The sequence below is a fragment of the Bombina bombina genome, chromosome 12 (genome assembly GCF_027579735.1).
Source record: "Bombina bombina isolate aBomBom1 chromosome 12, aBomBom1.pri, whole genome shotgun sequence".
Classification (NCBI taxonomy): domain Eukaryota; kingdom Metazoa; phylum Chordata; class Amphibia; order Anura; family Bombinatoridae; genus Bombina; species Bombina bombina.
In genome coordinates, this window is record NC_069510.1 from 38996632 (window position 1) to 39008607 (window position 11976).

At 37.6% G+C, this 11976-nt stretch overlaps 1 protein-coding gene across 1 annotated transcript; it reads left to right on the top strand.

Annotated features, from left to right (window-relative positions):
* Positions 1-749: 749 nt before the first annotated feature.
* LCN15 (lipocalin 15) lies at positions 750-9859 on the top strand. The gene is made up of 6 exons (XM_053695333.1): positions 750-877; positions 4037-4104; positions 4230-4340; positions 6132-6233; positions 8019-8044; positions 9730-9859. The coding sequence occupies exons 2-5, from the start codon at positions 4056-4058 to the stop codon at positions 8042-8044; spliced, it is 288 nt and encodes a 95-aa protein (XP_053551308.1). The 5' UTR covers positions 750-877; positions 4037-4055; the 3' UTR covers positions 9730-9859.
* The last annotated feature ends 2117 nt before the right edge of the window (positions 9860-11976 follow it).

Genomic DNA, 11976 nt, shown 5'->3' on the forward strand with positions numbered 1-11976 from the left:
GCGAGGACCCGGCAGCAGAGATGATCGCACGCGCAGGGGGAACGCAGCGCGAGGACCCGGCAGCAGGACCTACAGCTGACCAGGGTCAGGCAGGGGTTTCCCGCTCAGGACCGGAGCAGCATAGGAGTCATAGGACAATGTAGGACCAGATAGAGCCCTATATTGTTAGGGTTACGGCTCCGCTGCACACACTGCTTAGCTCCGGCTCCCGGGGAAGTTTAAGAGACCAAGAATTGAGCGGGAGATGACGGAAGCAACAAGTTATGGTGCTATTGCATGGCAGGCCTAGGACAGCAAAAAGGCTGAGTGCAGCACCATTCTGCATTAGCAGTGGATCACCTTTTTAGGTTGTAAAGAGAGAGGAGGTGTGTCTCACTTACAGCAGTGTGTGGAGGGGATCACACATGTCCCCTGTATCCTGGGATCCCCCCGGGCGTCCCTCGCCATGGACACCTTCCTCCTCGCCTGACTGCTTCCTGTTCACCTTTCACCCTCAGCGTCAGGGAGTCGGGAGAGACCAATAAGTATTTGGCTGGTGCTTGGAAACTCTCCAGAGCTATGTAATAGTTTCCTGCAGTGTCTCTCCTCCCTCCCTGCAGCGTAATAAATAGGATCAGGTTTCACAGCTGCCTGACAGACCTCTCCTCTCAGTGTTTGTCTGGAGGAAGGGCACTGAAATAAGGAAGCACTGAGACTTACTGACAAGCCCTGAAGCTTTAGGAAGCCACACAGGACCCAATCACCCACATTACAGAGGATACATCATGCACAGAGGGGATTCTAGAATGACATGTTCTACAACTGCTAAAAGACGCATTGTAGTGCAAACATTATGTACTCTTATTAATTAAACACATAGGGGTCAACGGCAAATAGTGTAAATAACTGCATGTGCTAACTTCTGCAAAGAGTTAAACACACAGGCAGAATTCTGTTCTGGAGCCAAAAGCACTGCAGCTCCCCCACTGAACCAACAGACTGCTGCAGATTGGTGCACTGGCTTGGTGCACTGACTGTTTGAGAGAGAGAGAGGGGTGGAGAGAGAGAGAGAGAGAGAGGGGTAGAGAGAGAGAGAGAGAGAGAGGGGTAGAGAGAGAGAGAGAGAGGGGTGGAGAGAGAGAGAGAGAGATAGGGGTAGAGAGAGAGAGAGGGGTGGAGAGAGAGAGAGAGAGAGGGGGGTGGAGAGAGAGAGAGAGAGAGAGGTGGAGAGAGAGAGAGAGAGAGAGAGAGGGGTGGAGAGAGAGAGAGAGAGAGAGAGGGGTAGAGAGAGAGAGAGAGAGAGGGGTAGAGAGAGAGAGAGAGGGGTAGAGAGAGAGAGAGAGGGGTGGAGAGAGAGAGAGAGAGAGGGGTAGAGAGAGAGAGAGAGATAGGGGTAGAGAGAGAGAGAGAGAGAGGGGTAGAGAGAGAGAGAGAGGGGTAGAGAGAGAGAGAGAGAGAGAGAGAGGGGTAGAGAGAGAGAGAGAGGGGTAGAGAGAGAGAGAGAGAGAGAGAGAGGGGTGGAGAGAGAGAGAGAGGGGTAGAGAGAGAGAGAGAGAGAGATAGGGGTAGAGAGAGAGAGAGAGGGGTAGAGAGAGAGAGAGAGAGAGAGGGGTAGAGAGAGAGAGAGAGAGAGAGGGGTAGAGAGAGAGAGAGAGAGAGAGAGAAAAAAAATAAATAAAAAAAATATCACATCACACAACACGGCCCGTGTCAACGGGCTTTAGGACTAGTATATATATAAAACGATTGTCATTGACTCACACATGTGTTCAGTTAGAAACCACTAGTGCATTGCTGCTCCATCAACAAATGATACGAAGAGAATTAAGCACAAATGATAATAGAAGAAAACTAGAAAGTTATTTAAATTTGTATGTTCTACCTAAATCATGAAAGAACAAATTTGGGTTTCATGACATCTATCTATAAATATATCTATCTATCTATCTATCTATCTATAAATATATCTATCTATCTATCTATCTATCTATCTATAAATATATCTATCTATCTATCTATCTATCTATCTATCTATAAATATATCTATCTATCTATCTATCTATCTATAAATATATCTATCTATCTATCTATCTATCTATCTATCTATAAATATATCTATCTATCTATCTATCTATAAATATTTCTATCTATCTATAAATATATCTATCTATCTATCTATCTATCTATCTATCCCATTCAGGCATATGAATGCATTTTTCATTCATTCAAGTTCTTATGCCTTGAACCTTGTTTGAAATCTAATACAACTTGAATTTCACAGCTGTTTGTTTGCATCACAAGAGCAAAAACAAAAAAACAGTGATAAAATTATACAATATTTTTTTCAGGAATGATGACTTTAGACCACTAGTATTCAAACCTGTCCTCAGGTATCCCCAACAGGCCAGGTTTTCAGGATTACCTTGGTTAAGAGCATGCAAAATAACCGTCGCCTAAATTACGAGTCTTGCGTTAGGGTTAAAAAGCAGCGTTGGCCGGTCCCAACAATGCTTTTTAACACCCGCTGGTATTACAAATCTTGAAATGACAGGCTCACCGCTCACTTTTTTGGCCAGACTCGGAAATACCGCAAATCCACTTACGTCAATTGCGTATTTTCAATGGGACTTGCATAGCGCTGGTATTACGAGTCTGCCAAAAAGTGAGCGGTAGACCCTCTCCTGTCAAGCCTGGTATCGCATTTAAAAGTCAGTAGTTAAGAGTTTTACACTACAACACCGTAGCATAAAACTCTTAACTAAAGCGCTAAAAAGTACACTAACACTAACACCCATAAACTACCTATTAACCCCTAAACCGAGGCCCCCCCACATCGCAAACACTAAAATAAATATTTTAACCCCTAATCTGCCAATTATTTAATTGTATTTAATTGTATTTAGTTTAGTTAATTTATTTAATTATAGTGTAGTGTTAGGTGTAATTGTAACTTAGGTTAGGTTTTATTTTACAGGTACTTTTGTCTTTATTTTAACTAGGTAGTTATTAAATAGTTAATAACTATTTAATAGCTATTCTACCTAGTTAAAATAAATACAAACTTGCCTGTAAAATAAAAATAAACCCTAAGATAGATACAATGTAACTATTAGTTATATTGTAGCTAGCTTAGGGTTTATTTTATAGGTAAGTATTTAGTTTTAAATAGGAATAATTTAGTTAATTGTAGTAATTTTATTTAGATTTATTTAAATTATATTTAAGTTAGGGGGGGTTAGGGTTAGACTTAGGTTTAGGGGTTAATATGTTTATTATAGTGGTGGCGACGTTGGGGGCAGCAGATTAGTGGTTAATAAATATAATGTAGGGTTCTGCGATGTTGGGGGCAGCAGATTAGGGGTTCATAACTATAATGTAGGTGGCGGCGGTGTCCGGAGTGGCAGATTAGGGGTTATTAATATAATGCAGGTGGTGTTGGCATCCGGAGCGGCAGATAAGGGGTTAATAATATAATGTAGGTGTCGGCGATGTTGGTGGCGGCAGATTAGGGGTTAATAAGTGTAAGATTAGGGGTGTTTAGACTCGTGGTTCATGTTAGGGTGTTAGGTGTAGACATAAAATGTGTTTCCCCGTAGGAATCAATGGGGCTGCGTTAGAAGCTGAACGCTGCTTTTTTGCAGGTGTTAGTTTTTTTTTCAGCCGGCTCTCCCCCATTGATTCCTATGGGGAAATCGTGCACAAGCACGTTTTAGCAGCTCACCGCTAACGTAAGCAGCTCTGGTATTGAGGTGAGATGTGGAGCCAAATTTTGCTCTTTGCTCACTTTTTTGCGGTTAACGCCGGATGTGTAAAAACCCGTAATACCAGCGCTGCCTGTAAGTGAGCGGTGAGCATAAACTGCTCGTTAGCACCGCACCCCTCCTAACGCAAAACTCGTAATCTAGGTGCATGTTTACTAAGCAGCTGATTGTTTCACCTGTGCTCTAGTTCAAATATCCTCAAAATGTGGCCTGTTAGGGGGACTGAGAATCGGTTTGAAAACCAGTGCTTTTGACTAATCACTTGTTTTCTTACTGTGATTTTATTTATCTTTCAGACCCAAAGGATGCAAAGGAATGAAGGCTATCTATGAAACTATTACTCCTGGTCACTACAAATTCTCAGGTCATTGAATACTAAAATAAGCAGCTAAATAATATTATTTATCATACACTACTGCAAAAAAAAAAAGATGATGACATCATTGTAAAAATGTACAGTAGTATAACCAAATTTCCCTATTTTTGCAGCACGTGGAGAAAATGAAGTAATTATTATTGGGACAGACTATGATCATTTTGGCCTGGAGTACACACGGAGAGTGAGCGAAAAAGAGGTCACAGTAACTGTAAAGTTGTTTGGTAATTACCGGATTACTCTTTCTTTGGCCTAGTTTTGGAAATGTCCGATTTTAATCTTTCAAAAATATCCATTCATACATAAAAATAACTAACTTTATTTTATTCTAACACAGCTGGAATGAAGGGACGTGAAATTAAAAATGAAAGTTTTATGATTCAGATAGAGCATCGGGTTAAAAAGAAAAAAAAAAAAAGAAAAGAAAAATTTGTCCATTTTACTTATTAATTAGTAGTACACTGTGTTTTTAAATTCACACTTTCTAAACTCCCTACTGAGCATGTGCAAGAGTTCACAGAATATACATATATGCGTCTCTGATTTGCTGATGACGGTCACATGATACAGAGGGCAGTGAAAAGATTTTCAGAATTTTAAAAAAATTTTTTTTTAGGAAATTTGTGTTGTTCTCTCTTTGGGCCTGATATTTAAAACCTCACCACTCTGGCGAGATATTCTAAGAAGTCTCGTCAGTACGGCGAGGCCCTTACATTTTTTTTGAGAATCTCAAATTTTATCTTGAGAAATGTTTATGCTGTTTTGTAGTGTAATTTATTTGAAACAGAAACTCCTAGATTACAGTACAAGGTGTAAAACAATCCTAAAGATTTTGTGTGATTTCTCTCCATGCCGATGAGGTTTTCAATCTCAGGCCCTGTATCTTTTGTTAAAGAGTAAACCTTTATGATTTCACAAGCATGTGCATGTCTTTACTACTCTATGGCAGCAATATTTGTGGCAATGCATAGCACTGCTACAAGCAATGCTGAAAAATAATGCTGCCATAGAGTGCTAAACACAGGATTAGATTACAAGTGGAGCGCTAAATTATCGAGCTCCCGCAAATTTGTCAGATTGCGGGAGCACAATAATTAACCACCCACTACCGCTATTTATTGCGGTAGCAATAAGTGCTCCGAAAATTAACCAGAAATTAGATCTCTGGTTAAATTTCCTAAAAGTACCCCAAATGCCCTCAAAATGGAGGGTATTATAGTTATTTTAATAAAAAACAAAAAAACTAAATCTGCACTAGGTAGTTTGGGGGCTTTAAAGTTGGTGGGAGTGGGGTGTTAGACAAAAAATGGCACTGAAAAGTGCCTTTACATTGCAGTGTATGAGCTCTGTGTGTTCCCATAGACTGCAATGTTAATATATATGTATATGATTATATACATTATCATATATATTTATGTGTTAATATGTGTATATATATATTCATATGCATATATATTTAAAAATGCTGCCCATCGATGCGCTACGTACAAGGTTCTGATGACGTTTGTGAGGACATCAAAAGGAATCTCCCATAGAAGCGCGCTCCTGTGAGCACAATGCTTTCTTGCAATACGACTGCGAGCTCACATTCACATTGCGCTGTACTTGTAATACCAGTGAACCTTATCATGCGCTAGCATTACAAAGGGGAGCACTAATATTGTTAGCCTGCAAATTATATATATCGCTCTGCTTGTAATCTGACCCACAGTGTTTTAAAAGGGCTGGTCACTCTCTCTTCCGCCACCCCACCCCCCCATATGAGACTTTTTGTTTACCTAGCCTTTCTGTAGCCACAACTGCAAAAATGAAATGTTTTGTATTGGTGCAGTAAACTGGAAAAGCAAATACCAAAATAAAGGTAAAGGAACTATTTGTAAACAATGTAAAATATTCCAGCAGGTAAAATTAAATAATACTGGAACTGTTTGGTTTGTTTGTAAATTTAGAAATAGAAAAAACAAGTCAGTGAAAGTGCTGAGGTTGAAGTGTTAAATAACGTTTTTTTCTTTCAGGGCGACAAACAGACCTGCCAGAAGCAGTACTGAATAAGTTCAAAGAAATGTGCAAAGCTTTAGGCTTGAAAGACGATTTAATTGTAATACTGCCAAAAGGAGGTAAGCAGACAAAGTAACAAACATGGTTCTTTAATTACACTTTTCAAAATGATGCTTTTAAAGGGATATGTTAATGCAATAGTACATCACTCCTTGTAAACAACAAACAAGGGGATTAAACACATAGTTAAAGGGACATTAAACACTCATGCATTGCCCTCTAAGTTTGGGTGCTGCCATTTTGGAACCTAGGTTACACTGCGGGTATCTGAAGGAGAGCTACTGCACATGTGCAAACAGGTCAGCACTGGAATGTGAAAGCTAGATTTCAACATGGCTGCACCCATGACTAGAGGGAGGTGGGGCATAACCTAAATGCTATGCTTATTAATGTATTTAGTGTTTAATGTCCCCTGTGTTTTTCTTTCAAGACTTAGAAAGAGAATGCAATTTTAAACAACTTTCTTATTTACTTCTATTATCTAATGTGCTTCATTCTCTTGATATCCTTTTCTGCAAAGCATATCCAGATATGCTCAGTAGCTGCTGATTGGTGCTTGCACATAGATGCCTTGTGTGACTGGCTCACCCATGTGCATTGCTATTTATTCAACAAAGGATATCTAAAGAATTAAGCAAATTAGATATTAGGGCTGCATTCTTCTTCATGGAGGTCCCGGAGTGAGCCTTGTGACTGCGCATGTGTAGTATATTTCTTTAAGGCCGCTCTGCTCCTGACAGGGGTGTGGGGGCCTGTAGAGGCCAAAAAAGGCCTTAGGCAAGGTGTGTGGGGGGTAAAGGCGAAGCCGAGGGTGTGTGTTCTGGGGTGGTCTTCAAACATTTCCAGGTCTGGTTTCCCAGTCTGGCCCTGAATACAACTACTTAGGGAGTGTAGGAAAATAGTGATCTGTGTAAAGAAGAAACAATACTAAAGTATCAGTTCATAACAGGAAATTAGAACTCAGGCAAGTTCACTATCAAATTGAATAACTTTAGCTGCAACATTTTTAATAGATATACATTGCAAAAAAACTAATTGATTATTTTTTACAAATATTGTACTTTGTTTTTTAAATACAGTGTCCCTTTAAAGGGACAGTCAAGTCCAAAAAAAACTTTCATGTTTTAAATAGGAAATGCAATTTTAAATAACTTCCCAATTTACTTTTATCACCAATTTTGCTTTGTTCTCTTGGTATTCTTAGTTGAAAGCTAAAACTAGGAGGTTCATATGCTAATTTCTTAGACCTTGAAGACTGCCTCTAATCTGAATAAATTTTGACCACTAGAGGGCATTAGTTCACATGTTTCATATAGATAACATTGAGCTCATTCACGTAAAGTGACCTAGGACTGAGCACTGATTGGCTAAACCGCATGTCTGTCAAAAGAACTGAAATAAGGGGGCAGTCAGCATAAGCTTAGATACAAGATAATTACAGAGGTAAAATGTGTATTATTATAACTGTGTTGGTTATGCAAAACTGGGGAATGGGTAATAAAGGGATTATCTTTCTTTTCAAACAACAAAAATTCTGGTGTTGACTGTCCCTTTAACTATGTGTTGTAGGTGTTAAACACATAGTCAACAAAGCACAATGTATGTAATTAATATGTGCCTTTAAAATATTGCAAAGTATAAATTGTCACGGCCATTTGAGTAGTGATCTAAATATTGAAAACCTACAGTTAAGGTCAATGTTTGGGTTGAAATTATATATTACTCCAAAGGAAATACACAACAAAATAATTATATTTTGAGAAAACAATGTAACTAATGAACTATTTACTGGCATTCTGGATTTATTATTATTTTAGTAATGTTTATTTTCATCCTTTTTTTAGTTGAATGTGACCCTACCAAAGTTTAAGTAAGTTCACTTTTTTATTTTTAAATTACTACTTTACTCAAATTTGAATGTAAAAATCTCCAAAAACATCACCAAAACATAAATATCTTACAATTTGTCTTGTAAAACTATCTAGATTGCATTCCAGGCAGTTTTACGTCTAGTAAATTATATAAGGTATATTAATATAACAATGTTAATTGTGCAAACCTGGGGATTGAAACAAAACTGACAAATACAACAGTTATTTGGCACCTTTTACATCATAGGTGTTTGATTGATCCTTTAGTAAATTGTGTATGGAAAATAATAATTTAAATGTGCAACATTAACCTTTTATAACCCAAAACCAGCCTGATAAGTGTTAAATAATCTGAATGCCATTTGTATTTGAGCATAATTGATCTAATTGGAAAATTTGCTCAATGAGTTTTTTTAAATATATTTTTAATCATTGATAGAAAAACATTTATTGATTTAATAAGATTTTCATATGAAGGAAATTGTTTTCTAAAAGAAGAAAATGGCTGCAACTTATCTCATCTTCTATAACAGGATTTTAACAATTTTCATATTGTAAATCACGAAACTGCTAAGGTTTGCTCTGTTGAAATAACATAGCTGCTAAAATATCAGCAAAAGTTACAAACCTCACTGCACAAAAAGATCTTTGTCTTTGCCAAATAACAGCGAATTATATCCTCTCGCCCGTTATTAAATCTACCCAATAGTTACAGACACACACAGAGTTATACACATGGTCACGTGCACACAGACACACAGTGTTTGTGTGTGTGTGTATATATATATATATATATATATATATATATATACACACACATAGTCACAGACACACATTTATATATATATATATATATATATATATATATATACACACACACACAGTCATAGACACACACATGTGTGTATATATATATATATATATATATAAAATATATATATTTTTCTATATATATATATATACAGTATATATACATACACACACACACACACACACACACACACATAGTCACAGACACATATATATATATATACACAGACACACACATATATATATATATATATATACACACAGACACACACATATTCAGACACACACAGAGTTTTACACATACACACACACGGTCACATGCACACAGACACACGTGTGTGTGTGTATATATATATATATATATATATATATATATATATATATATACACTGACACAGACACACACACATATCTATCTATTTTTGTAATATATATCAAAACCCCAAACCCAGATTTCTTGAAACAATACAAACAGAATACTGAGTGCTGAAAGCCAACAGAACTAAAGGAAAGAGCTAGCTGAATAAATGAAAGGTTCAGAGTTGCCTCTAAACTGTAAGCTCCATGGGCACTCTCTTATTATTCCCCACCTAGAATGTTAGCTCCTTGGGCAAAATCTCCCATTAAATACCTGTATAATACTTCTTAAATAACTGTAAGCTTCTTACAAATATAGCTCCCCCTCCAATCTGCTGCCCTAGGCAAGTGCCTTGTTGCCTAGGCAAAAATACCCCCCTGGCAGGGGCATAATAAATACACACACACTTTACAAATACTGAAATACAAATCAGCTTTCTAAGGGGAATATGCTCGGGTTGTTGCTCAATGTCCCAGTAACCTCTGACCTTGTGCTAACAATGTTTGTGTTTTACAGGAGATGTCGCCGCAAGAGAGACAGCTTTGCCTGACAGTTCATGGCTTCCTATTATCAACCCTTTTAAATTCCCTCTAATCTGCTTCGCTTTCCCCCTTAAACTTTCTATATTAAATAAAGAGAATTAAACTTGCATTTTTGTGTTGTTATTTTTTTTTCTATTTATAGTTGAAGGGGCATGAAAGTCGAAATGAAGCTTTCATGGTTTAGACAGAATGTGCAATTTTATAAGACTTTTCAGTATTATACTTTTAAAATTAAATGTGCTTTGTTCTTTTGGTATACTTTGTTGAAAAGCATACCTGGGTATACTCAGGAGCAGCAATTGAATGCTAGGAACTAGTTGCTGACTGGCGGTTGCACATATATGCCTCTTGTAATTGGCTCAGCAAATGTGATCGGCTAGCTCCCTGCTCTGGAACTAGCTTTAAGCGGGCGTGAAACTCAGTTTTATGTTTAAGATAGAAACATACTCTTTTAAACAACATTCCAATTTACTTCCATTATCAAATTTGTTTCATCCTTTGTTGAAGGAGCATCAATGCACTACTCGAAGCTAGCTGAACACATCAGGTGAGTCAATGACAAGAGGCATATCTGTGCAGCCACCAATCAGCAGCTAGCTCTCAGTAGTGCATTGCTGCTTCAGATTCTACCTAGGTATGCTTTTCAACACAGGATACCAATGAAACAAAAGTGAATTAGATAAGAGAAGTAAATGGAAAACTGGCATAAAATTGCACACTCTGTCTGCATCATGAACTTTTCATTTTGATTTTACTGTATAAGGTTAATCACAATCTTTTAGAAAAGCATTTCAAATTATTTATCTAAAAAAAAACTTAGACTTTAAAGGGACATTAAAAATTTGAGATAGTAATATAAAATGATAAATAGTTTATATAAAAAAAACCCTGCAATATATTTTCATTATTTATTTTGTCCCCTTTTCCTGTAATTCCATTCTGAAATTGTAAGCTTTTCAGTTCCTGTTGGAAATGGAAGTGCAGAACACTGTTAAATCCAGCACAACCATTGGCTGCACACTCTAGTGACCTATTTATAACTGTCCCTAATTAGCCACAGCAGAGAAGGTAACACAAGTTACAACATGGCAGCTCCCATTGTTTTATAGATACTAAAACTTTACACTTATTTTGTTACTATTTACAAAATGTACTAAATGATTGTGATCGACCCTATGGTGTCAATTTAGAGGTTATAAAGTATAGTAACAACAATGTTAGTTATGCAAAGATGGGGAATGGGTAGTAAAGGCTTTATCTATCTTTTTAAAAAATAAAAAATGAAGTAGACTGTCCCTTTAATCGTTAATCTAACCCTAACAGGTGACTTGAATGGAACCATAATTACAGGGACATAAAAAAAGCCTCAATATTTTGATTCCAACATCTTGAGGGTCATTAGTTTTGGTTTAACACTTGAACTGGACACCACTGAAACTGTAAGAGGATAAGTAAGAACAACCAATAAATAAATAAATATGCTGTGTACATTTAAAGGTTCATAAAAATGCAAAATAAAACTGCTCTAATGTGTTATTCTAATATGTTACAGTATTTTATTATTGCACTTTTGGTAGCACATAACACCCTGCAAATGCAAAGAAGTTCTGATGTAAACACACATACACGTTGAGTCGCTCACACACTCTCACACACACGCTCACACACACACATAAACACATACTCTCACACACGCTTACACATACTCACACATGCTCTCACACGTTCACACACACATAAACACACACTCACACACACGCTCACACACACATACTCACACACGCTCACACACACTCTCACACACACACTTTCAGACATGCTCACACACGCTCACACACACACTTTCAGACATGCTCACACACGCTCACACATAAACACACTTTATCACACACACGCTTACACACATGCTCACACACACACACGCTCACACACACATACACACACGCTCACACACACTCTCACACACACACGCTCACACACACACGCTCACACACACTCACACACACGCTCACAAACATACTCACACACACGCTCACACACAATTTACACACACACTCTCACACACACATACATACACTCACACACTCTCACACACACATACATACACTCACACACTCTCACACACACATACATACACTCACACACTCTCACACACACACTCACACACACGCTCACAAACATACTCACACACACGCTCACACACAATTTACACACACACTCT

Bases quoted from the DNA above. Each gene is read 5' to 3' on its own strand.
- LCN15 (XM_053695333.1), top strand. From the start codon at position 4,056: ATGAAGGCTATCTATGAAACTATTACTCCTGGTCACTACAAATTCTCA. The intron at 4,105-4,229 runs GTCATTGAATAC...CTATTTTTGCAG, and splicing joins TGGTCACTACAAATTCTCAG to CACGTGGAGAAAATGAAGTA. The intron at 6,234-8,018 runs GTAAGCAGACAA...TCCTTTTTTTAG, and splicing joins TGTAATACTGCCAAAAGGAG to TTGAATGTGACCCTACCAAA.